The sequence below is a fragment of the Nematostella vectensis genome, chromosome 13 (assembly GCF_932526225.1).
Source record: "Nematostella vectensis chromosome 13, jaNemVect1.1, whole genome shotgun sequence".
NCBI classification, from domain to species: domain Eukaryota; kingdom Metazoa; phylum Cnidaria; class Anthozoa; order Actiniaria; family Edwardsiidae; genus Nematostella; species Nematostella vectensis.
Window position 1 is genome coordinate 8,070,106 of NC_064046.1, and position 26,971 is coordinate 8,097,076.

At 39.8% G+C, this 26,971-nt stretch overlaps 2 protein-coding genes across 4 annotated transcripts; both read left to right on the plus strand.

The window, feature by feature from the left end:
- Positions 1 to 2,118: 2,118 nt before the first annotated feature.
- LOC5507036 (arrestin domain-containing protein 3) lies at positions 2,119 to 7,766 on the plus strand. Its single transcript, XM_001627659.3, has 5 exons — positions 2,119 to 2,953; positions 4,845 to 5,068; positions 5,465 to 5,672; positions 6,435 to 6,595; positions 7,030 to 7,766. The coding sequence occupies exons 1-5, from the start codon at positions 2,728 to 2,730 to the stop codon at positions 7,492 to 7,494; spliced, it is 1,284 nt and encodes a 427-aa protein (XP_001627709.1). The 5' UTR covers positions 2,119 to 2,727; the 3' UTR covers positions 7,495 to 7,766.
- A 271-nt stretch (positions 7,767 to 8,037) lies between these two features.
- Positions 8,038 to 26,211, plus strand: LOC5507059 (WD repeat-containing protein 89). 3 transcript variants are annotated; one of them, XM_032375506.2, is made up of 16 exons: positions 8,038 to 8,199; positions 9,836 to 9,864; positions 11,192 to 11,254; positions 11,506 to 11,590; positions 12,322 to 12,371; positions 12,598 to 12,700; positions 12,827 to 12,911; positions 13,290 to 13,337; positions 13,408 to 13,491; positions 13,995 to 14,081; positions 14,200 to 14,244; positions 14,814 to 14,896; positions 15,778 to 15,883; positions 18,723 to 18,842; positions 19,251 to 19,366; positions 25,900 to 26,211. In XM_032375506.2, the coding sequence occupies exons 1-15, from the start codon at positions 8,078 to 8,080 to the stop codon at positions 19,335 to 19,337; spliced, it is 1,197 nt and encodes a 398-aa protein (XP_032231397.1). In that variant the 5' UTR covers positions 8,038 to 8,077; the 3' UTR covers positions 19,338 to 19,366; positions 25,900 to 26,211. The 3 variants fall into 3 exon arrangements, with proteins under 3 accessions (XP_032231397.1, XP_001627710.1, XP_032231398.1); XM_001627660.3 differs by lacking the exon at positions 25,900 to 26,211 and having other exon boundaries at positions 19,251 to 19,417; XM_032375507.2 differs by lacking the exons at positions 14,200 to 14,244; positions 25,900 to 26,211 and having other exon boundaries at positions 19,251 to 19,417.
- The last annotated feature ends 760 nt before the right edge of the window (positions 26,212 to 26,971 follow it).

The window sequence follows — 26,971 nt, forward strand, 5'->3', positions numbered from 1 at the left end:
CTTATCGTCATTATCAGCCTGTTGACCATCCTCACATTCGTCCGCAGTCCTCACCTGCGCAAGCGCAGCACGTATCTCATTGTTAACCTCGCCGTAGCTGATCTCCCGATCTGTCTAGTGCCGATCCCACTTCATCATTACAATATTCTTACAATGAATGTGGTAGCCCCCAATCTGAACAATAAGTTACTACAAGGCCATTTCTTCGACATCTTTTTGGGGCTTGTTACTTTGCTTTAATTGTGCTTATACTATAGAAAGTATGCTATCTACAGTGTTGCTGCTAAGATTTCAATCAGTCCGCAAATGAGTGTATTGTTACGTGATCTGTGTAAGTTGGATTTTGCCTGCACTTATCGCAGGGATAGTCTGGTGGCTCCAAACGTCGGCATATGGATCCAAATACATGCAAAGTTTTCTAAGTTTGTTTTCTTCATGCTGGCTACAATTGTAATCGTCCACACAGTGCAGTATGTAAGCTTTAAACGGTTTTTTTAACTAGCCTATTCGCGGTTAATCCGAATATTGATTGTAAGTATCCGATCTGAAGTGAGGAAACTGACGCATAAATGGGCTTTATACCTAGCAATACACCCAACAAATCTAAAGCACGGGGAGGGAATTGAAATCGTCTCCAGGGAAATATTGGGGTACAATAGAAAAACAAAGACAAACGAACATTAAACATTATATATAAAGCAATCATGACGTCATGAAGGATTATATAAAACCCTCATGACGTAATGAAGCTTTATATAAACAGTTGGACTGCGTTTCCTAATTGAATTGAATAAAGTCCAGTTATTAGAGTATAGAGGCTTCTCGGTGGATATCTTGTGCCGTCGGCCTTGTTTTTAAAAGATTTCAGTTTCCAAATATGCGACGTTTTTGTCCTCGACTAGTGCTCGACTAGCAAGTCAGTTTATGTAAAACTGCGTGCTGTTTGCCCGCGATCTAATGACGTTAGTGCTCGACTAGTGCTCGACTAGTGCTCGACTAGCAAGTCAGTTTATGTAAAACTGCGCGCTGTTTGCCCGCGACCTAATGACGTTAGTTTTGTTTATTGTTCTACTTGCTTTTTTTTAACCGAATTCCGGTAGTCTTTTTAAACACGAGGTTCCGCTATAAAAGGGAAAGCTTCTCCCACCCCCGGGCTCAAATTTGCAATTATGATCAGAACACTGCCACGCTAGCGGTCACAAAATTATAAGTCTCCTGTAAAATATTGCTTATCTTTGAGCCTAAGTTGGCTCGAAAAAAACTATGTTTGCACAGGTTACAAGACAGCTGTGTTAAGAGGTAGATAAATTAGTTATTTGCTGGCCACTCACGTTTTCGGTGCAAAATTTTAAATTTTGCGCTATCCATAATCTAGCGCACCCAAATTATTCTCGCGCTGTGATGAAAATGCTCGTATTTTAGAGCACACACAGCTTGGCATAGCATAATTTTACGATAAATAAAAACATTTTTCGATAGACAACTCTAAATGATATTTATTTTGGTTTAAAATATAAAATTCGAATTTAGCGCTCAGAGCAATCGTCCTTACATGTTGACTCATTGACAGCTGATTGATAACTGATTGTCCTTACATGTTGACTCATTGACAGCTGTTTGATAACTGATTGTTCTTGAGCCCGGGGGGGGAGGAGCTTTCCCTTTTATAGCGGAACCTCGTGTTTAATGACAATTCAAAAGCTCTTGTTGTTTTTTCCATTGCGATTGATCAACATGCCTATTGAATATTGATGAGTGTATTGAAGGAGTGAAAACACTCCTTCTCGTGTTTTAAATAGTACTTAAATTATGCCATTCCTTTTTTGTAGCAATAAAAGTTATTGGTCATCTCAGGGGCTAGAGGCTCGCGCAATCCCTTGAATGCCAAGAAGCGATGTCATCTTATAAAATAACTACCATTTTTTTTTGGAAATAAGGGAGCTGGGATCTGGGAAGATTCCCTTTGTGCGGCTGGCTATACTGAATACATTGCTTACGTTGTTGTTGTTTTTTTTTACGCCAAGGCCAAAGCGCTGGCGAGTTTACCACCCAAAAAGTCACGTGATTTCTTACCGAGTCGCCTATGGATGAGCCAAATAAAATATTTACAGGGGATCTCTACTTTAAACCCTAATCGTTTCACTACTTAGAAGGTGACCCCACGACTCAACATTCAATATGCAGACGAATGAAAAAAGATATGAGGATTTCATAATACTTTAAAATTCTTATACTCATAATACTTTAAAATTCTTATACTCTTAAATTCAATATAACTTTTTATAAGGCATGAGTTGAACGCGGAGTAAACAAAAATATGTGTATGTATATATATGTGGAATTTCTTAATTTTGTAATATGCAAATACCTTCAAACTACCTGAAATATCATCCTGCAAAACATTCAAGAGAAAGACTTAGTTACATTTGGCATCTGGCTGCAGTTATTACTCTTTCAGTTTCAGGAATATAAAGACCACAACCAGAGTATTCAAATTTACTAAAATCAAGTTGATATGTAGCTAAAGTTTGATTATATTATAATTAATATTTGAACGCTGACGTTTTAACCTCTACCGACTTTTAAATTAAGAAGTAATTTCTTGTCAATACGATTCAGCACAAGACCTCAAGCCCCAAGCATCACATCTTGTTTCTGCCTCCCAATTTCATAGCTTCTTAATACGTAAATGATCTTACCCGTATCTCCTCTATTATTTGACGCAAAATGACCATAGAAAACTATGCTATCGAGTTGGATAGAAAGGATTTGGTTTATACACTGGGAGACTACGTATCCGGTGAAGTCAGGTTTACACTGACCAAAGAAATCCGTGTTCGGGAGATCTACCTCCATTTCTTTGGTCGAGGAAAGGTTGAAGTCATGGAAGGAAGAACCACATTTATTGGCAAGCAGGAATATTACAGACATGTGGCAGAACTTTTAGACAAAGGTAAAGAGATATTAAGTTTGATACGTAAAGATCCTTTATTACAAAGTAATCTCTGTTACGTACTATCTTTTTAAGTCGCATCAAATGTGATTTTTTTATTTATTAATTGCCTTGGTAAAAAAAATACCAAAGTAAATAATAAAAACTGATTCGTTCATTGTTCATGTTTAACGTGAGTTATAATATCGTAGCATTTTTCGCATTCTTCAAAAATAATCATTGTGACTAAGATAATATTTCATTATGGTTAAGGAATTGTTTTCTCTAGTTTTCTTTTACACCGCTTTGCGGTTTGGTATTTCAATCAGTATAATGTTTTGCTTTTAGAAATTGATGTTTCTTTTGTTATCGCGCCAATAAAAATACATGAGGTGTTTCAAAATGAAACACTTTATTATTGTATTGACAATTTTCACTTACAATAAAATATTTTGAAGACAAAATCTGACGATAAAGTTCACGAGAAATAAAACAATACTATCAATACTAGTGTTTAGATATAGTTTACCACGTTTCCAACATGCAATACAAAAATGCAAATACAGTTTCATTCCTCGATGAGACCAATCCTGCTTAATTACAATTCTGGCCCCAACGAGTAGTCTTAAATATTTAACTACCTCAAAAACGAACCCCATGTTTTAGAATGATTAAAATACTTCGGTGTTGGTTTATTAAGAAGTTTTTGTAGCTTCTGAACTGGTTGAGTAAGTTTTGTACCATCTTTAATACAAAGGGGTTAACGTTGTATGTACCAACGCTTACTGTAAGAGCAAATTAACGCTTAATGTAATAACCATGAATTTGGATAAAGAATTTCGATGGATTTTTAAAGAACAATTCGCAAGAATTGTCATTTAGCGTGACGTCATCAGTGATGTCATTACAAGTACGAAAATCAATAGCTTGAGCTACGAGAGTCATGAGACAACCAAACTTAAGCTAAGTCGTCTTAGAGTCAAGGGGTGCAGCAATTGGGTCATGTCACGCGAGGTTATCAATGACTGACATCATCACAAATGCGAAAATCAGTAGCTTGAGCTCCGACAGAGTGAGACAATCAAACTTAGGCCAAGTCGCCTTAGGGTCAAGGCGGGTGCAACGATGGGATCATTTAGTGTGACCAATTTAATGTCACCAGTGACGTCATCACAACGAGGAAAAACATATTGTATAATATTGCAGCCACACAAGAGTAAAACTGTTTTGGTTCGTTTCTTGTAGGGAATAGGGAATCGGGCAATAAGCGAGAGGAAAAAAACTCAAATTATTCGTCGGAAAAATCACAACTACGAATGTCAATTATACAGGACTCGTGAGAGCGGCACCAAATATGTTCTGGTTAACTGAGGCACAATAAAAGTAAAGCACAAAATTTTTTTGTACACTTATTTCAAATAAGGTTGCACATGGAGAATCTATGTATTGTAACCCGTAATGCTTTATGGGTATCTATAAATAAAAAATAAGCTTATTGAAACAAACACAGGTTTAGAAAGCTTCAGCATTCTTTTTTTACGTACCTCTCTAAACGTTCATACGGTGTTCAAAGACCAGGATTCAGTCATTTATCGATACCCATGAACCAGCGCGAGTTACGATACATTGATTTGCCATGGATCGAGCACATTTTTTAGGCAGGCGTCGCTTAAAAACGCCTGCGAGGGAGTCTAACTACGAGTAAGACCAGGTTCGAGGGAGACGAGGGTTTTCAAAACATACACTTTCACGAAAATGAAACAGGCTGCTTATAATAACTGTAACTCCGAAACGTTTTTAATTTTCTTAAAAAATGACTGAGGAAAAGACCTTATTTCTATTCAACACATTTTAATGTGTTAAAACACGAAGTAAAGCAACTTATGTAAACTGAGTTCAATTTTAATTTTAGAAAAAGTGGCCGGGATGAATGGAATATTGAAGCCTGGTGAGTACAAGTACCCATTCTCCTTCGAGCTCCCGTTTGACGGCGACCTGCCTGGGACGTACGAAGCGAAGCACGGCTACATTAAGTACTCACTAGAGGCTTTGATTGACAGGCCTTTGATGACGCCTGCTAAGACTGGCACGCTAATCACTGTCATAGACTACGTGGAAATCGACAAGACGCTCCTGGTATGGTCTTCTCAAGCACGCGAGTGTTCTTTCTTCTTATTATTTTTACCAGCAAAAGTCCCCCCCTTCTTGTATACTGATATTCCCTCACACATCCAGGACCTTTCCTTTTCATCCCCAATTTTTTATAGGCAATCCTCGGCCACTGTCATTGAAAACAATTTGGGCCCGAAAAGATCCATATAACATATACCTTCACCTTCTCCTCCGTGCCATGTCCTTTCCTGCCACTCTTTCTCTCCTCATTGTCAGAATTTTAGAAATCTACCCAGCCCAACCCCCATTCTCGGAATTTTTTCCCCCTGGAAATGCAATGTTTTGAACTTCACCAGAACATTACCCGGAATCCCCAGAGCCTCCGTATAGTAATTACTCCACGTATCATTTTATAAACAGGAACCGCGTCAAAAACAAGAAAACTGGCATGTGGGCTACAACTGTTGTGCATCAGGTTCCTTGACTGTCACGGCCAAAATTGACCGCGCAGGTTTTTACATTGGGGACGAGGCCCAGGTCACGGTCTTCCTAGATAATCAGAGTACCCGTGACGTCACAGACGTAGAGATTTGCCTCTTTCAGTTTACTACTTATATCTACGGCACAGGTAACATTAAAGCCGCATTGTCACCAGTTTACTTCCGGAGGTCCGACGGAAACCTCAACCGTTAAAAGACAAAAGAATCTATTAAAATTCGAGATATTAAACAGGCCATCCGCTCTAAATTATCAATCACATCCTCAAAGAAACTTCCCATAAATACGCTGCTTTCAATATTTTGAAATATTTTTCGCTTTATGCGTTAAAAATCATCGGATATTGTTACGTAATCGACTGGAAGTAAACTGGTGACAATGCGGCTTTAAGAGAATAATACCAGAGTGTCCAGAGGGAAGGAGGGGGGGGGGGGGGGGGAGGGGCAAGCAACCCCTACCATCCCTCTACCTCGGACTTTTGAGAAGCTTGTTGATTTTATGTGTGTATTTGGATAAGATTTCTAGATAGATCTAGTGATGTATTAGCAGAGCTAAGGATGTCCATTTGAACTTAATTGATCCGTGGTCGGTGAATTACTACTCAGGACCACACCCTGCTTTTTTCTCTAGACACGCCCCCGGCATGATTTTGACACTCTTTTTTTATATTACTCACTTTTAAATCGTGGAAGTGCCCCTTTAAATCTACGTGATTTTGAAGATCCGATTGCCAAAAGATGATGGTGAAGTAGGTTATTGACGAAGCTCCTTAGTTTGCGGCCTAGCGTTATTTTCACGCTTATTTCCAATCTGGGTCATGACAATAATGCGCAACCATGATTGTTGGATTGTCAGTTGGTTCAGAGTATTATTTTTGTTTCGTTATTTTTAGATGAGAACGAATACCAAGTTAAGGACCGTTTAATTGACAGCGTGAAACGCGAGGGTGTGGCTCGTGGAAAGGAAGTTATTATCGATGACGTTACAATTACTATTCCGCAGCTACGGCCCACCAGCTTGTATGGCATAATCACCACGGCCTACACCATAGAGGTAGGGAGAGTTAGGCCTTGAGCAACGCCGTTCTTTTCATGTGCCGTTCTTTATGCAAATACATGCAAAAGAACGAAGTCGATTGTCTCATCTTCATTCGCATACATTTACATTTAGAACAGACATCTCAAAACGGAACATGAAAAGAGAGGCGTCGTAACTAGGCCTATCACAAAAGACAGACAGACAGACAGACAGACAGACAGACAGACAGACAGACAGACAGACAGACAGACAGACAGACAGACAGACAGACAGACAGACAGACAGACAGACAGACAGACAGACAGACAGACAGACAGACAGACAGACAGACAGACAGACAGACAGACAGACAGACAGACAGACAGACAGACAGACAGACATGCCTCTTGCAGCGAAATCAAAATCAGTTTTCCTTGAAAAGGGTTTTCACTATTCTTTGTGTTTTTCAGGTTATCATTAACATCAAAGGGCGCTGCGTAGAGTCCGCTCACATCCCCCTCCCAATCATCATCGGCAGCATTAAAACACCAAAAGGAGAAAAGTTGCCATTGATACAGGAAATTACTTATGGCCGACAGAAAGACAGTCAAGAAAGTACTGAGACAAATATTGAAAACGCCAATAAAGATATCGCCGTAGAACAAGGTATGGAAGGCTGTAAGAAAAAAATTATGGAAAAAGACATCGTGGTGAGCGCCTGTGCTCTTGGGAATACCGGAAAGAGCGAAATAACAGTCGAAGTGAAAAGATCTATCCCTGTAAAAGCATCAACGAAAAAGGAAGGTAAAGGTAAAGCTGAGAAAAAGAATACAAAACAAACCGTAGAGGAAAATATCGCCAAGGAAGAAAGCCTCGTCAAAGTTGATAACGTGAGTAAAGACGGGGACTCTAGAGCGAACCCAGAAGACCTGTGAGAAGGAAGGAAAATCAAAGATGTGGGGGATATAATTTTGAACAATTTTAATGTTTTATCATTATTCTTTTAATAGACAGAACCAACGTTGTTGACAATTCTAAAATGTTATACTTGAGTAAAATAAGTAAAGTGAACAACGTTTATTTACGTCTTGTTATCGTGTGACTATATGACCTCCCAGCGGCCCTAGTTCTCGGAAAAGTTTGTTTACCGTTTGTTGAGACTGTAGATCGTTTCACAGATAGATATAAATGAACATGCAAAGCTGTAGTAGGCCTCATAATTATGTGGAGGGCACGATACAGAAACATAAAATATTGAGGACATGGTCATGGTGATTTTCCTTATAAATGCTGGGGGGTGGCCCTTGTCCCCAGTGCCCCACCCCCAGTTACGGCCATGACATGGATCCTCCGAGAAACCTTTGAAATAGGTGTAGTCCATAGTTAGAAGGGTGCTGTTTGGAAGTACACGGCACCCAAGAGTTGCGTTTGGAGCGCCCGCAAAGCCCGCCGGGTCGGCCTCCGAGCGGTAATGCGCCTTTGAGATCTGAAGTCAGCGGTAAAGCATGACAAACCAAAATGGCGGCTGTTTCGAGCGTAGTGGACAAGTTGGTTGAGAAGTTGCATTTACTACGATGTTCGTCCGTAGAATCGGGTTCCACTTCGGAACAGCAAGTCTATATCACACATATGACGGTTGGGTAAGCGAATTTTACATGGTTAATTCGTTTCTTTATTGTTGTTTTTGTGCAAAAACATCTGCACGTGCAGAGATTGGCGCGATCATTGTTTTCCTCAAATTACATGCTATTAGATAATGGCTCGACCCCTTTCCTCTCCTCTCCTCTTCCCTCGATATTGTGATATTATTATATTGATGTCTATTTAAATACCCACCTTCCCTCCGCTGGACCCCTCGATGTTGTGATATTATCTGAGATTATCTTATTAGAATCTACTAGATGTCTATTTAGGTATTCCCCTTACCTATGCTGGACCCCTTGATGTTGCGATATTATCGGAGATTATCTTATTAGAATCTACTAGATGCCTATTTAGATCCTCTCCTTCCATCTGCTTTACCACTCAATATTGGGATATTATCGGAGATTATCTTATTAGAATCTACTAGATGTCTATTTAGATCCTCTCCTTCCATCTGCTCTACCCCTCGATATTGTGATATTCTTCGATTCTTCGATTCTTCGATTTATTACTCCTATAAGTAGCTTTCGCTAATACTAGGAGGCATTAAGCACTAAGCACTGTCACTGGGGGTGGTCACTGCCAGAGGGTTTATTGCGTCCCCAGTGGTTCTTTTACGTCCCTTCGGTTCAGGTTTAGTGTAGTACAGCTTGAAGAGACGGGACCTCCGGTTTAGTGTCCTTATCCGAGAAGACTGGAAACACGGGAGAATAACTTCAACTCACTTGTGACAAATTCGATTCAAGGCAGGAACCCGGAAAAAATCCCCAGTTTGAGCCAGGATTCGAACCTGGGCCACAGCGGTGAGAGGCCAACGCGCTAACACACTAGGCCACCCGTGCTTCTGAGATTATCTGAGATTATCTGATTAGAATCTACTAGATGTCTATTTAGGTATTCCCCTTACCTATGCTGGACCCCTCGATGTTGGGATATTATCGGAGATTATCTTATTAGAATCTACTAGATATCTATAGAGATTTCTTCATCTTCTCTGCTGGACCCCTCGATATTATCGGATATTCAACTACAAAATCTACTTTGACTGTCACATTTGTAGAACGAGTCTATATGTGATATTATCTGATATTATCAAGTCATGAGATGCAATAATCAAGGTCAACACAGCAGTTCTAAAGTTATAGTATCTGATATATATCAGTAGTTAGATGGACTTTCTATATGTAAATCTTGTGATATTATCTGATATATTCAAGTCATGAGATGCAATTATCTAGGTTCAACATAGCAGTTCTAAGGGTATAAGATCTGATAAATATCAGAAATTAGATTTGTGACTGACCTTTGTTATAAAATCGACTTAATATCTGATACTAGAAACCTGCGAAGAAATATCTGATTTATATCCGATTTTAGATGAGGGATAAATATCATATAAATATCAAAGTGCCAGAAAAGTTTTATATCGCGCCTTTGTGCAGGTGCGCATAGTGGATTGTATATACGATTTTAAGAGTGTTTGGTCAATGCTGTTCTAAATACTTGCTTGAAGCATTTAGAATCTAGCATTAATACTCTCCTGTGTAAGGGTTGTAGTCGTCTTAATGAATAGTGTTTTTGGTGTTGATGAGTTTCTGTGATAAAATTACCAATGGAAATTCCATTTTTCAGACAGGAAACAAATGTGTTGACAACCGGGGGTAAGTACCATATTGTTTATCAAATGTAAATGGCCAAAAATGATCATAAGATGTCAATGGCAGGGATAGGCCAGTCTGAGTTTAAGGCTTAGCAGAAATAAAGAAGTTCTTTGTTACAACTGGGGAATCAATAAACAAGACTTCCTTAACATAGATTTGAGATCATTTAAATAAATGGCCTTACTATCAGCTTGCCCAGGGGTAAGGTACTGTAGTTGTGTATTTGAGAAAAAGCAGAATGAGAAATGTTCGATTATAGTGGTTTAAGATCACATGCTGCCTTGGCCGTCAAAAAAAAATCTATGGCACTATTGGACTTTTGCTGTAGTGTGCTGTCATTTTAATATGCTTTTGACCAATCACAGTCCAAAGCAAGGCCTTCCTTATGCCGAGGCTAGTTCAAGTTTCAGCTTGTGCTTTTTTCGCTCAGCAATGGATGTCGCCGAGTTTATGACTATTATGTGAAAACTGCTCAACTACCCTAGAATGTTTTGATAGTTAGATTTGTATATTTTCGTTCCTTGTAAAATACTTTCATTGATGCTATGATGTGGACCATCGATAAATTATTTTGAGAGTTAGCAAATTTGCAATAACCGTTGCTAAAGGTAGCTCCAGCGAAAAGGCCTACTGCTCTGTACCTTATGAACTTAAAAATATCTCACCTTTTTCACTGACAAACACATGGGGTGCAAAACTTTGCTAAGAATTGATATTTAAATTTATTTCCTGGTTTGAAACTGGATCTACTGCTACAATTTGTAGATGTAGTTCTGGTTTCTCCTCTTTGGCCTGGCGAATTATCATAATAATTGAAGCTAGAAGTCACAGTACAGTTTCAAAATAGTAAAAATGCCGTGTGTTGTCCATCGGCATCGAATTTAATTTATTTCGCTTTTCCTTTACTTTGATTTTCTTCTTGGTGAATCTTGAACGTCTAGTGTGTTTTCATACAAAAACAACATTTTTCTCTCGTATGAACGTTCTGGCTGTTTCATATACTGATCTGCCTTCGTGTCTCAAGAAAATAACTCTCTATCTCAAGGAATTAGCAAATGCTTTGGCCATTTGGAACTATAAGTGATCAGAAAATGCAAAGACTTGTACTCGCCAAACTCGCCCCGCTATCAGAAAGGCCTTGCTTTGGTCTGTGATTGGTCAAGAGCATATTGAGTGACAGCGCAATGCAGCAAAAGTCAAATAGTGCTGTTTATTTTTTTACTGCGAAGGCCATGTCTGATCTGAAACTGTTATAATTTCCTATATGTCATTGTTACATTGAATTACAAACAAACATGCCTCTCTCTCTTTTATGTTGTTTCCACAGAAACTAGTGGATCTGTGAGAATCCACAATCTCGATGATCTAAGACCATTAGGAACTATAAAACGTGAGTATGTGTTTAGTGGTTTTGCTATAAAATATACATACCTGTCAATCCCCAGACCTGAAGATTCTGGAGATCAAGCACAATTTGTCACATGAGCAGAGTAGGGTGCGGACCACTTGGACCAACCCTCTGGACAAAGGAAAAACCCTGGCAATGCCCCTGAATTTTATTTTGTAAGATAGATGGTGGCAATCAAGACTAGACTATTATTTACGTGTTCGGTTTTTAATTGTTTTTTTCTCTCTCTCTAGAATCGAAGAAGCCAGTGACAGGTTTATCTGTTTCAAGAGCAAATGAAAAGTTACTTTGGACCACCAATGCAGAAGACAAAATGAAGTAGGCATTGCTTTTTAAGTTGATTTGGATTTTTTTTACAGTAATATGCATTCTGCAACTAATTGCTTACAGCACAGGAAGTATTGACAAGTGGCATACTTTTGAGGGCCTCCACAAATTATGGACAAGTGCAATAATCGCTTCTTGTGAATAAAAGCAATACAGTGAATTTTGCACAGTACATATTACTTGCTTGTACTTTAGATCTAATACTAGAGTACCCATCACAGTCATTGTTGGTTTATTTTAGTTTGTATTGGACATCTGCTTGTTTACTAAAGTAAACAAATGACACAGAAAGCTCTGCGCAGGAGGGTAGTGCGAGACAGGTTTATTTCAATGTCAATTTCTTTCCATCTCAGCACAAGCTCGATGCAATATTTTTTTTTATAGTTTGTAATCTGAAACTGGAAAGAAATAAAATGAAGAAAAACATTACTACAGCTCAAAAGCTTGCTCGTTTGTGATTTTATGCATCGCTAGTCATGAATATAATTTGTTTATATATCTCCTTTATATATGTCACACATTTTCAGCCAATTATAGTGTCCGCAACAAATGGTTGAAGCATGTCTGCACTAGTGAGCCTAGAGGCCTCAAAAGTATGTGAATACATTGTACAATAGTCCATACATTCGGTTCGCGTGCTCTAATTGCCTTTGGCTTTCATCATGCTACGTGAGTACTGGAGCATGTACTCCTTAATGTAAACTAGTGTGATTTTCTTACAGCTGCTGGGATTTGCGAAAGGACATGAAAACACCCATCTTTACACTCACAAGTAGGTGGTGACAATATTGCATTTCCTTTCAAGCAACTGATGAGTATAGAGTAATGTAAATGTGTTTAACATTTGGCTGACCACCTGTCAGTATAAATAATGTTCTTTTATGTGTCCAGATACAGAATATTGTAAGTAGCAGGAGACAAGGAATAAAAAAAGTCTGAAAAAAGCCCACTCCCTTATCGTATCCTGCTACAAACCTGCATATTCATTTTACTCAAAGGTCCCAATGGCGCATGCTACACCACATGCGATATTAACTGTTCTGGGGACATGGTTGCTGCAGCTACTGAGCCATCTGATGATGACGTTTGTATCTATGTTTGGTTAGTATGGATTAATTCCTTTGTTCAAGGAATATGGCATTTTAAAACATAGCATTTACATCTATGTCATCAATTGTTCACACTGAAAAGATTGTGAGTTATGAATAGCTGTTTGCTGGCTTTCAGGGACATACGATTGCCAGGTTCTTCACAGACTGGCAGTAATGTTTTCCTCTCAATCACTGACTCACATAAGGATGATATCACCCAGGTAATTTTGAATCCTCATTAGGATTTGTGAGACAGTATAACTCTGTGGAATTATTTAGGCAACCACCTTTTGCTAAGTGGTATGTATTTTGTGAAATTGGTTTCTTGGCCTCTATGAAAAGGTGCTGTTGTACTATATAGTATGCATGAGTTCCTACACTACCAATTCCAATAAGTGTTCTTATCTACAAGGTGATTTACCAGAGATGACTTTTGAGAACCGCTTTTCTTACTGTTTGTAAGGGGTAATAGAGTTTTTGCAGTAAAGATACAAGTGAAGAGTGAAGACAGCACACAATATTTATTTGCTAAATTCCTTATTTTGAAGGAATATCTTTGCCCCTCTTGCTATTTGCTAACAATCTCCTTGATTTTGCAGGTGAAGTTCCACCCGAGCAAGTCAAAACAGTTGGCATCTTGTTCTACAGTATGTATTTGAACTGCATGTCTGAATCTATCAGCTACCGTTTTGCTGACAGTGATCACTGCTATTTTAGGATGGACTTGTGTGTCTGTTTGATGTTTCATCAGCAGAGGAGGACGACGCCCTGCAGTGGGTCTTGAACTCTCAGTCGTCTGTGGTGAGCCTCTTGCCAATTCATTTGTGTATTTAAAGTGTTTGAAACACCATCATGTACAGTACAAGGGGTATTTTCTTAATGTGCCAAATGTAAATGAGCCAAGTTGAATGCTTGGTGTTCATCTGCATTGCAAACAGAAGGATGGAAGCTTCTTCCAGCCCCGTTAGAAAAGTGGCAAGCATCGCTGGCAAGACACTGGTCCAACATACTGGTGTGTCTTAGACACTATGTTGAGAGATGCTCTGACAATTGTTCGCCAACATTTCCTGTGTGGCTTAAGTACTATGTTAATGAATACTCTGACAATTTTTCACCAATGCAGGTTTTGTTTCATCTCACATTTTCATCTCAAACTCTTAATAGTTTTCTGTGTTTTGTTTGATCGTATCCAATCATGCTTTTAAACACTTTAGATTATTTTACTTTTTACTGCTGCTTGTCACAAGAGCGATGCAAAATAGAATGTGAGATTTATTTTTTGTTTTCATATGTTCTTCGTCAAGGCAAGGATAGGCTACTACGGTGAACACAATGAAAAGTTGTACTGTATAACACATGTAGAGACGCTACAACTGTGGGACACAGAGCAGGTTTGTGATATGTCTTATTATTTGATTATTGTTGTTGTTGTTATTATTATTATTATTATTTTTGTTGTTGTTGTTATTATCTATTAACTTTAATATTTTTGTCAAACCGTGTTTCCAGGCACAAATTTTAGCTGACTTTTCGGGTTTAAGAGAAACTCAATGTGTAAGTGTGACGTGTTTTACAGTACATAACTAGATAATCCCCACGAAGAGAGGTGAGGTGCAGGGATCCTTGATAGAAAAAACTGACAGCCAGATGTTCTTAAACACTTTATTGTCTACAGTACAAGCTTGAGGCACCAATGTTTGGGAGAATTTACTGAAATTCCTATTCTAAGAGGAAATAAAAGTGGGATATTTTTTTGGGTTACTGATTTTGTTATTGCTTTCATATTGAAAGACAAATTATGTAAAACAAAATCTCGAAATAATCATCTAGAAACAAAGTTTATTTACCAAATTCAATCGAAAATATCGCCAATTAACTTTCCTAAATAAGCCAATGTAACTGGTTGTGCATTTGGTTTTTTGCTTGGGTGACAAAATGCTATCCTCCTACTCAGCTGCACAGGGAGCTCAAAACTTACAGCAGCCGCAAAGAAAATAGTGTCAAAGAGACTTTAAAAAATACCAATTATTTGACCTTGGCCCTAAATGGTGCCACGACGAGCATTCCCATACCCCAGTGAGGAGTGGCACTGAGAACTAATAACCTGATAATCCTTTTTGTAGGGTTCACTCCCTGTGGATTATCTAATAGACTGCATGTATCTTCCTGACAGAAATAAACTTCATCTTCTCAGCGGAACACACTCGTAAGTGATAATATAAGGGGACTCCAGTTCCAATAACCAGTTGCAGGTTTTGGTCAAATGCGCGCTGTGACATTTTCATTTCTCAACTAAGGCTAAGTTCAAACATTGTACTATCCATGAGCCGTATTCAATGCAAATGCATGCAAATGAAGATGGCACAATCGACTTGATTCATTTGCTTGCATTTGCATTGAAAACGGCTCATGGATAATACGACGTTTGAACTTAGCCTAAGAGAAAAGCGGAGCCTTTTGCGGAAACGCAAAATCGACATGCTGTCAGCCATTTACCTGAGAGCTTAGGCTTTATATGTTCCCTCTAGCTCCCTCGTGCGTAGCGAGTCTGGACTGGTGATATGATACTTGATTGATTGCGAATCTAACCCTGTTTCGTGTGTGTGTTTCTTTGTTGAATTGGCTGATTGAATTGAAACTGCCTTTAACACGGCTGTGGTCCAGGTTCGAATCCTGGCTCAAACTGGGATTTTTTTTCCTGGTTCCTGTGTTGATTCGAATTTGTACCACAAGTGGGTTGAATCTATTCCCCCGTGTTTCCAGTCTTCTCGTCTGTTCAAGCTGCACTACACTAAGCTGAACCGAAGGGACGTAAAGGAACCACAGTGACAGTGCTTACAATGTTTACTAACAACACACTCAAGGGCGTACTTGATTTGGAGTCTAGCTCTGTTGTGCCTTCCGCACCAGTATAACTGGTGAAAATTAAATAAATAAAAGTAACAAAACTGTAATTAAACTACTTTGGTTATCGGATCGTTGGAAATGACCAAGGTCCGAGTGGCCAGTAGAAAGAGGCGTATGGAGAGCAAAAAGGGGAACCATATTTGTCTTATTTCACGTACCACGTACCCTTTTTCATAACAGAGGTCAGCTGAAAATCTTTGATGTACAGAGAGATGGAATCATGAGTTCTGGTTTATCTTCTGAGGGACACAGAGCGACCGTCAGGTGCCTTGATTATCACGTGAAGGTTAGTTGATGAGTATTAAATGATGATGATGATTAAGATGGTGGTGCAAAATGATGATGATAGAGAAGAGAAAGGGGCTCTCGCGCCACGTTACGCTCACATCGACGCCCTGGGTTCCCGAGGATGTGAGAAAAGCCCTTTTTTATGGAAAATGTTTGCTCTACAAAAGCTTTTGAATGCCCTTTTTAAATTGCAGAAAGAGCACGTCTGTCTCTTTGTGACCCTTATCTTATCCCTTTATTTAGTATTTATATGGAAAAAGGCTTTGTGGTGCCTTTTTCCAAATCAAAGCTCAAACTAAGAGGAATTTTTATACTCTTGTTTCTTAAAAGACATGTTCATTTCTGTTTTTTTTTTCCTTCCCTATTAACTACTATTTTTGTACGTACTCTGTTTTGGGTGTTGTATTTTATTGCCCTTATCGAAGGCAGTTTACGTGACCGTTGCCTCTCTTGATTTACATTCCCTATAAGTGTTTGCGTCCCTAAACATTAGCAACAAAATAATGTCATTTGCCTTTTTCGTGACTACTGCCTAAGACCTCTGCCATCTTTGAGCGTGTGAAGACGGACCCTGGGTGACGCAGTTGGCAGAGAGCGGCTCTCTGTTATACTGCATTGTATTTTTAGACGCCATTTTTTTCATACAGCGTAAATGTAAGTGTAAATGGAAGTGTTCAAAATGTAAGTGTATGCAAATGAGTCGCTTGTGTAATCTTCAAGTATTTGCGTTTGGAATGGCGTATGAAAAGAACGGCGTCTAAACTTGGCTGTTGTCTACCCGCACTGGACGCTAAGCTCGATCCCATTCTCGACGTGAGTCTATCTTGTCTTTTCCCCGAGGTTTTTCTCCGGCTTCCACGAAGTGTTTTGTTTTCCAAATGAAAGGGTTTCGTACTTTTTAAAGAAAGATGTTTGACCAATCCCTTAAATTTCTCGAAATCCCCCCCCCCCCCCCCTCCTCGAAGCATTGCTACTTATGCCACATGGTGAGGGTCCCAGCAGTCTTTGCGGGCCCTCTCAAAGGGAACTTATTATCGCCTTTCTTTCTGGACCTTTTTTTTTGCAGCCGAAGTAAGAATTTAGTCAATAACTAATGGCTAGATTTTCTGTTCATCTGTTCTTAGACGGCTGAGAGGGGGGGGGGGGGGGGGGGGAGGGGCGCAGTCATATGAATCATATTGAAAATAAGAATATGTATTAGAAGATTCCATTATAAGAAATGACACACTTCAGGGGCTCATAAGTAGGGACAATCAACTTCCCCATGTTCTGGTACTATATAGGTGTCACGGCGTTTCCTAGGGTCAGGCTATTTTTAGAGGCGCGGATGAGCCAATCAGATTCAACCTTTGTGTTGACGTTTTGGCTGAGCTCAACTGCACGCGCAGTCTCAGACAAAAAGCTATGTTCTTTCTTCGGTACTTTGACTTTTTGTTGCTCTCTTCTTAAATATGAATCCAACCCTACCTATGACTTTGAATTCTAGCTTGCAATTCTTTTGGTAAACAAACAAAACCGACGGATGAGCGATAAAAATATATTCTTCCTAACTGCAATTTGCGCGTGCAGCCTCACGTCACTCGCGCGCGCGACCAACGTCAACGTAGCTGATTGGCCCGTTCGTGCGCGCGCGTCTAAAAATAGCCTGACCCTAGGAAACGCTGTGACATTTATATAATACAGATGACTGCCCCTACACACTTTTTGTCCGCCAAGGGGGGGGCCCACCCTTCTCTGTACGCGCCTGTGCTTTACTATAACTGGGATGTCCTTTGCCTTTTCCTACTTTTCCTTACTTTGTTCTAAACGTGCTGTTTACACAAAAATTTTACTTTTGACCAGCATGCATAAGATTTTAGGACCCCAGGGAGTGCAGTTCCGCTCGCGACTTGTTAACAAGAATGAAGAGAGGAATTTCTCGCCAAAACCCCTCAGCTTAGTCTCTTATGTCGAGACACGTCAAGTCGTATTCCATGTCTTCCTACCGGCTCTCCTTCTTCCGGCTCCACTTCAAAGGAAACCCGAAACTCCGGACAGCCGGCTAGCAGGCTACATTAATAGGACCCTCTCGAAATATCGGAATACTTTTCCCAGAATCGTCACAGAATACTAACCAAACTCTCCAATTCCATCGTGTTTTTTTTTTCGAGTTTGTCATCGAATCCTGGTCTTTGAAAACCATGTGAACGCTTACAGGTACATAAACACTGCAACTTTTAAAACCTGAATTTGCTTTTATGAACCACTTCCGGAGGTCCGACGGAAACCTCAACAGACAAAAGAATCTTTTAGAATCCGCGCTATTTAACAGGCCATCCGCTCTAAATTATCAATCACATCCTCAAAGAAACTTCCAAAAGACACACTGTTGTTTGAAATGTTTATCGCGTTTTCCGTTAAAAACATTCGAAGATTGTTACGTAACCGACCGGAAGTAAACTGGTGACAATGCGGCTTTAAATGTTCACTTGTCTTATATCCATGAAACACTGCTGGCTATCACACATGGATTCTTTGAGTGCAGCCTTATTTGAAATAGGTGTATAATGTGCGTATGTATAACGACGATCCTATACATTTCATATTGTCCTTGCAGGGGCGTAGATTTTCCTCTGGGTGTGTTTGGGGGCGGGGTGGGGAGGTAGCAACAACTAAGACGTAATAGCTTTATTGGACCAGAAAGGGATGCCCATGGCCACCCCCCATAGCTACGCCCCTGCGTTGGCTTTGCAGGCTGCACCCTTTTTGAGTAGTCGATGGGAATACTCTGCTGTTTTACTCGCTAGTAACTATTTACCCTGCAGCCCTAGATATTTTCCCTAACCTATTTTTTTCAGAGCCGGCGTATCATCACGAGCGGAGAAGACTCCAACATCTGCCAATGGGAGGTCCCCACAGATAGCCAGGTGATATCGCCGCATTTTGTCGAAAAAGAAGAAGTTACAGGCGTCCGTAAGGTAAGTGAGACGGGATCCACATGTGGCCGATCTTCTAGCACGAAAAACTTGTGTTAATAGCACATTATCATCCTTTTTCCTGTTCTACTAAATTTTCCGCCTCTTAGATTACAACAGTATTTTTGCAAGAAAAAATCAAACCAGCAATATACCACGATGCCTTTTACCTAGATTTTTATTATATCAAAAGCTTGATTAAATTCATCTCAGTTATTTACTTGAATTAGCCGATGAAAATGGTTGATTTTTATGTATCTCGGTGTTAGCATGGAAAGGTAAAATGTGGCTTGAAGTTTTTTTATACATTGTAAAAGTGCTCATCTAATGAAGCACTTTATTTTTCAGCCTTGTGACATTTTTTCATTTTTCTTATTAACGTATTCATGGTTAACGTATTCACGCTCCTAGACTACACAAGAGACATCCAGCAGACCGAGGGCAAAGCCATACGAGAGACCCTTAGCAAGCGACAAGTCTAGGAAGAGATACAAGTAGCTAATCTTACCAGAAGCATAAAAGTGCAGGTAGGCACAGCCGTAGAAGGCCTCGGTTATGGGGGGGGGGGGGGGGGGGGGGGGGGGGGCACGATACAGAAACATTCAGAAAACATTGGGGGCACAGCCACGCCCCTACTGGTCATTTTCTTGTAATTTTTGAAAATATTGGTGGTGGGGGGGACGTGCCCCACCCCCTGCTACGGCCCTGGCAAGTGACCATTCTAGGAAGAAGTAAAGGTAGATAACTGCGAGCGAACAACTCGTCACAAATAATTCTTTGTGATCAGTGATTAAGAAACTTGTAACATGTGTATAATTTGCGAGCATACATGTGTATGCTGCGAGTATCTCGAGTTTATAACTCGTTGATCGTGTCGACTAGAGAATTTGTTTTTATTAGGTGACTCGATTTGGAAATACTGCAATGGTAGCACATTTTAACTTGGACGTCTCATATCGGGTAAAGGTAACTCTGTCAAGTAACGCTGAACCTTACTTACTCTTCGAGGTTCGAGTTACAGAGGGGCCACGATAACTCGAATAACACGAACCCTTACCTAGACGCGGCCATTTGAATCATATATCTTCTCAGACAACTCGAATTAACCACTTACTTGAACTTTATCGACAAAACGGGGTCCGTTATTTTTAGTTCTTTCCAGAATTGAACCAAGTGTGTGTACAAGTCATAAGAATGCACCAAAGATTAACCGTGTGTAGTATATATCATTTTAATGATATATACGTATCATTTTAATGAGCTTTTCAGGATGTTTTTTTTAATTAGTTAGCAGGATTTTAGGATGACTTATCAATTTGTCTTTGTCCTCGTCTTTGGCTCACGTTCTTGGCCACCCCCGCGATCGTTGTGAAACACTGCCCGTCTAACGAGTGCGGGGGCGGCTATAGGCCTCACGTACTAGGCTTGCTGCACGATTGACAGAACACCGGACGTTTCTCACAAGTCTGTCGACAGAAACTATTAATAATCCTGTTTAGCGGTCCGTAAAATGTATAGATACCTTTAAGAATTCCTTAAGCGCCTTTTTTACGATAAAAGAATATTAATCCTGCTCTCTTAATTGGATTGCAACCACGAGAGAGAATTCCTTCTAGAAGTGGTCACATATTAAAAGTGGAATAAAAAAGATTAAAAAAATGCATGCTCGAGATTCCTGTCGCTTTCCTTCTTTGGCCGCGATGGTCTTGCGGTTTTTCGTCTCCATGCGCTTGACATGTCTAAGCTGTTTTTTTTTTTTCGCTGGGCTGGCGTTAGCGAGGAAAGGCAACGCGACGCAAGCGTGATAGGGACACTTTTTTGGCAGCGCAAAAGAAGCAGGGAAAGCTTTCTCCTGTTTGTTTCTGAGGTCTTATCCATGTCGCGTCTATATTGCGGGGGACGCATGTGTTGATACGGGTGATACGGTTTTGTCTTAATATTAGTGCGGTTTTTCTTTTTTTTTTTTCAATTTTATGCGGTTTTCGCGGTCCCCTTTTCATAATCGTTTGTTGGAACAAAAAAAAAAAAAAAAAAAAAAAAAAAAACAGAAAGAAAACTCTGCTTGCAGGGTATTACGAGAATGGAAGAACCAAAAACCATCAAAATACTGCGAGCCGGATGAAGAAGTCAAGAATTTTAACATTTGGATAAAAATAACGGGAGCATTGCAAACTATTTTGGGGACCTCATCAAGGGACAAGTGGGGCAAATAGTATTTGGCGCTCGATTCGATGTTGCCGCATTCGAGTACAGGTCGAGTACTTTGTGACAAAGGCCGCTTTGTTCTAGCGATTGTGGAAGAATTGTTTTTCAGGTAATCTCCTGAAGACTACTTGTGATTAAGGTTACTCATCACAGGGACCGTACTCCCCCCCCCCCCCCCCCCCCCCCCGTTATGACACAGCGCGAAGAGATCACTGCTTACGTTCTGACAGAGATCAGAACGACTACGTAGAAGACTAGCTTCTTGCTAGGAGTGACAATCCCTTGTAATAGCAAGATAGGAAGGAACGGATTCAGGGTCACCATATAAGAAATTAAATATATGGGGGAGGAAAAAACTATGGTTCGTTCCTCCATATTCCTTAGTTGTACGTCGGACTTGTGGTCTGTCTTCTTCCTATAGGAGACAGGTATTGGCCTTAAGAACCATCGTCGTACATATGCAATTGTCAACTGTCCCCTACATAAGAAATATCTGTTATTGTTATAGCATCGAAGCTGTATCAACGCAACCGAAATTATTTTATTTGGGATATAAAAAAGTTGTTTTGTTATTTTTCTTGTAAACTTATAAAGGGAAACTACCCTCTCAACTCTTGTGGTTGAACGAGAGGCATCATGGGATAGCTCACGTTCTTAGCCCTGCACAGGTTAAACAGGTTCAACGAGGCGGCATAAAGTCCAAAGTAGGGCGAGTCACGACTGCTTTCACAGACCGTTGAACAGGCTTAACTCAAGGGGGAACTTGAGATGGAAAACTGATCATTTGATTTTACAGGCTAATGGAGTGGCTAGTCGTTAAAAAAAGTAGAGTAAAAGAACGAAAAGCTAGTCGCTCAAAAAGGTAGTACGTTGAGTAAAAAACAAAAAACACGAGGAAGGACCTGTAGTTTATGTTAGTGCCCTTGTTGGATACAGGACAGCATATTTTTAAAACTTAATTAAGACATTTAGTTTTTCAATTGTGGGCAAAAAATGCAATGGTATTAAAAAAAATGTAGTGTTAAACTCGATATGATTAGATCGAGGGAGCACAGGGAACGACTGAGATATCTAAAATTTGGACTAAACGATAAAGACCACCGATTTCAAGTAATGTTCCCAGTGCAAATGGCAAACTGTTATAAATAGACTAAATAATCGTATGGTTTATCCAGGTGTATAAAAAAGTTATAAAAAAATTACTCAACGTCGGTTATAACTGCTGAAAAAAATAGTAAAATACAGGCGACTAGAACAAACTGTGTTTTCTCATAAGCTTCGAAAGAGGATATGCAAGCATCATTCCTTTCAAGAAACAACGGGGGACAAAACTGTAGAGAAAATTATTGAAAAGGCACTTATCTATACCTTAACGACGACTTTTATGTCTTTCCTCCCCCTTCCCCCACCAAACAATGTTGTGTACGTTCGCCTTTTATTTACGGACATTTTAAGACCAACATTGTCCAGGGAGGGGTGGGGGGAGCATAAAATTTGGAGGAGAGAAGTTGATAAGCAGTAAAACGGCCAATTTTCTATACTAGTTTTGTCCCCCGCTGAAGGTATTATTTCTTGGAAAAAACCTGCAAAAGTCATCATCACAAAAGAAAGAGCACAATGGCCAAATTGAAGCGCAATCATGAACAAGAATTCATAGAACATACCGAGTGTCTAAATTTGCCGTTTACCGAAAATTCCCCCGCATAAGAGCGGGAATGATATTTGAGAGCGCCCGCAGAGTAAGCTGGATCTTCGAGCATGGCCTTTCGCCCCTCCTAGGTATTCACGCTCCTTAATTGAGTAGAGATGGCTACTAAGATGATAAATATCATGTTTTTCTTATTTAGGCTTCTTTGAAGAAGGAATGAGTAAACATGTTTTAGTTAGCATCAGGATCAGGTTTCGCATCAGCCCTAAGGGTGTTTTTTTTCGAAGTTATAATAAGGGGTTTAATGGTGTTTTTCAAGGTTGTAATATTGCAAAAGATTAAGCTCGAAATAAAAGCAAATGGATTCTTGGTCATGTCCAGCCACATGTCGCAGAAAATTTAAATGAATAACATATTCACGTAGCTAGCAAGTTTCACAACGGAGATATGGGCGCCGCGCTAACGCCAATAACAACCCGACATCAACTAATCGAACCAGTATGACTAGAAAGACTACAAACAAGTGGAGAGTCGGGAAAAAATCTAATGAAATGGAAGGTTAACTGTGAAAACAGCAGTTTTAAGCATTTTAGTCCGATGAAGAGGCTAACGCTTAAAATGTCAGCGAAACTACTTGTTTTCACAGAGTAGACAAACAATTTCGACCATGTGTTGATGATTTATTTCCCGTAATTATCTTACGTTCTATAATCGAACACCAATATGGCGTTCGATTAGTTTTGATTGGGTGTAGTTGTCGAGCATAATCGTACTCATCCAGATTTTTTTGTTACCGAACCCAAAATCGAATGGTTGGGTTCGACATTGTATAAGTTTTTGGATTCTTAAACCTGTCTGAAATTTGCGAACTTAATCGAACTGATTTCCAATTGATTATTGTTCGAATGAGTTCGGTAATTGTGCTCACCAAGATGAGCGGAAGTGAGTTCAACTTCCATCGGCCTTAGTATAGACTCTCAAGTCCTCATTTGGTGTCCTACGACTTAATAAAAAAGTCAAGTCTTTGACTTGATTTGTCGGGCCGACTTGTTTACGTTCATTTGGTGTCCTGCCGACTTTTACAAGTCTGACATGACTCGACGAAGTTTTCCTGTCGGGCTCGATTACCGAAGTGGTCCCGACAAATCGCATCGTGTGAATGCTCTGGTGGACAATCGACCCAGAAAATCGCAGCGTAAAATGGCTATAATGGACAATCGGCCCGACAAATCGATGTGTGAAACCGCCTTAGTTAATGAGTGAAACTTTGGTCTTGCCCATCAAATTTTGGTCTAACATAAAATTCTCCCCCCTCCCCCCAAAAATAATATAAAGGTTGGATTTTATCATTTTGTCTAGTTGGGTAATTGTATCAAATGAATAATATATAGATTTAGGCATTGCCTTAAAGCGGAACTCAAAACAACCAAATCTTGTCTTATTTACGCTTAATGATTTAAGAAATATTATTATATTTCTTTTTACGATGACGTCCACGTAGATCACGCTACCAATTTGTTATACCCCCTTCACCCAACCTTGACATCTACATGACGCATAACAAGTTTAGTTGTCATAAGATGTTCCGGCGTTGATGACGTCACAATCACGTGACCATATTGGAGCACCCCTTTGACACTAACTACTACCGAGTTTGGTTGTGAAACAATGTTTCTTTCTCAAGAGATATGAATGTTTTTGCTTTTAATCACGTTTTTTTGCTTTAAGTGACGTCATCGATGATGTCACACAACACATAACCATATTGTTGCATCCCTCTTGACACCTACATGCACTCCTACCTAGTTTGGTTGCCATACGATGGTTCCTTCGTGAAATATAAATATATTTTTATTTTGTTGGTCTAGCCTACTCTCATTGTGGGTTATTCGGAAATGTTTTATTTTCGAACATTGGGAACCCCGGCGCGCGCGAAGGCCGAAAGTGCGCCGGGCCGAGGCCTTCGCGCCGCACAGGGTTCCCAATATTCGAAAATAAAACATTTCCGAATAACCCACAATGAGAGCCGGCTAGCAGGCTATTGATGGTCAGCTTTTTTTGCTTCTAGTGACGTCATCGATGAAGTCACAAATCACGTGACCATAGTTTTGCACCTCCCTTGACGACACCTGCATCACACATGCCAAGTTTGGTTGTCATACGATGCTTTTAAGGGACGATGGGTTACCAATTTTTGTTACCATATTTGTTTTGTATACCACTTTTTTTATGGGGCTCCACTCACGCGGGAGCTTCGCTATCAAATAAATAAAAGAGATAAAGGCCGAGAATCCAACAGTTCTTCCAGAACATGTATTGGGCTTTGTATAAAATTCTTTAAAATCTTAATTGAACTAGATGGAATTTGGTGAAACTTGCATTTGAAAATCACCAGAGGGATTAATGATGAAAGATGATTCCTAACCTGCATCAAAACACCAAAATGGGCGGACGTGAACATGAGTTTATCTTTCATCGGCCTTAGTATGAAGGCTCTCAGGGGTGAAAGGAAGTACGAACAAAGAACTTATTATAAATAGAATAACCTGAACTATGAAGTCAAGGTCGTCCGTCCACGAGCAGCCCAAGTGTGTGTGTTTTTTAGGAGTTATAGGGAAATCTATTTTGATGAAAAAATATTATCGTAAAAAAAAAAGACAAGAGAGTTTGTTATATCGTGTTTGAGTCCCCCTTCATTTCATTGCTCGGGATAAAATGTAAATTGCTCATTTGAAGCCCGCTTCGAGTTTTACATCATCATAGATTTCCCCCATTCTTCGGCATTACTAAAAAGAGGAACTGGCGGAATCAGCATATTTTGAATGCAGGGGCGAAAGGGGTATATCGGTAGGGATGTTATTCAAGGTTACGATTTATTATCGAAATAATCTATAGAAAATTATTTTTTTGTTTGTTTCTCTGTTCCGTTCATTTTGTTGTGACTTGCTGAAACAACATCACTAAGCGCAATGCTACGTTATTTCACGCACATTTGACATTCTGTCATATGCAATTTGTAAAAAAAATTCCTTTGAAAGTTCTAGATAAGTAACAAAAAACATACTGTAAAACAAGCGCTCGCATTTTTAGGGTGCAAAAGGCGTGTGTTTTTTTTTTTTTTTGCCAAATGTGTCCTACTGTTTATTTGTCATGCACTACGAACGTATTACCTTATTTAACAATTTCTACATGTGGTTACACTTGCAGTTTTCCTGGAATTGTCCTGGACTCGTCAGGCTATGGTGGCGTTTGATGGAGCGTGACGAGTCCAGACGGCCACGAGGCTCTGACGCTGGTGCAGTTGTGTATTTGGAACTGTAACTGTTATTGTATTTGCTCGCTTAATAAATTGTAAAAAACAGGACTTTTACAAGTTTAAACAATTAGCGTAGTAGTCAAAAAAAGTAGAGAGCTCGAGAAACAATGTACTTTTGACATTGGCACTTGAACTTCGTGTTTACCTAAAAGCCTGTAAATACATTTCAAAATGTGCGACTTTTCTCTTGAGATGCCCGACAATCCGATTAACGAAAAACAAAAACACCGTGGCATATGTAGAAAAGCAAACCATGAATTGGTGTTGATTACATGAGGCGCCAAGGTCACCGACGATATTTTGTTTTCGAGAGGAGCATGCGTTTATAATCTGTATCGAGTGTGTGCATCGGCAGAGTCACGTTACAGTAGAGCAGTCTTTACCTGCGGAACAAATTGTACTCTAATGATCATTAGAAGGGCAGTAGTCAGTATTGTAGTAAAGTATTGTCTCCCTCTGTATTAGAAACTACCTTTACAACAACATAAGGTTGCATTGGTGTCGAATCCCCGTTACTTAAGGGACGTCGAGACACAGTATGAGTCTCCGAAAACCATGCAGGTCTCTAGGCGCACAATAACAACATCTATTTGCTTGGTAACATGATAGTAGACTCATACCTTTGAGGCAGCATGGGTCTTCGACACATGGGTCTTCGACACATGGGTCTTCGACACATGCTTTCTCACAGTGTAACCTCTTTTTTGGTAAAGAGCCGCGCGGCAAGTGATTTATCGATTTTCTGTCTCTTTATAGCGATACCTCTCGAGACCGAATTATCTGAGACGAGTGGCCGGAGTGGAGCCTTGCCGCCTAATAGAGGTGTCATTTACAGTATTTCAGTAAAAAAAAAAAAAAAAAAAAAATTAAAAAAGCATTTACGGAGCTGTAGGTAAAGTATTTTTCTTGAAAAGAAGTAGAAAGCACGGCTATTTATTCAATAGCCGCAGGGACCCTATTCCT

What these genes read in the sequence shown, in the direction of transcription:
- LOC5507059 (XM_032375506.2), top strand. Translation starts at nt 8,078, where the DNA reads ATGGCGGCTGTTTCGAGCGTAGTGGACAAGTTGGTTGAGAAGTTGCAT. An exon ending in AAATGTGTTGACAACCGGGG is followed by an intron (nt 9,865 to 11,191) that starts GTAAGTACCATA and finishes TTGTTTCCACAG; the next exon opens with AAACTAGTGGATCTGTGAGA. An exon ending in ACCATTAGGAACTATAAAAC is followed by an intron (nt 11,255 to 11,505) that starts GTGAGTATGTGT and finishes CTCTCTCTCTAG; the next exon opens with AATCGAAGAAGCCAGTGACA.
- LOC5507036 (XM_001627659.3), top strand. Translation starts at nt 2,728, where the DNA reads ATGACCATAGAAAACTATGCTATCGAGTTGGATAGAAAGGATTTGGTT. An exon ending in AAATCGACAAGACGCTCCTG is followed by an intron (nt 5,069 to 5,464) that starts GTATGGTCTTCT and finishes TTTTATAAACAG; the next exon opens with GAACCGCGTCAAAAACAAGA. An exon ending in TACTTATATCTACGGCACAG is followed by an intron (nt 5,673 to 6,434) that starts GTAACATTAAAG and finishes CGTTATTTTTAG; the next exon opens with ATGAGAACGAATACCAAGTT.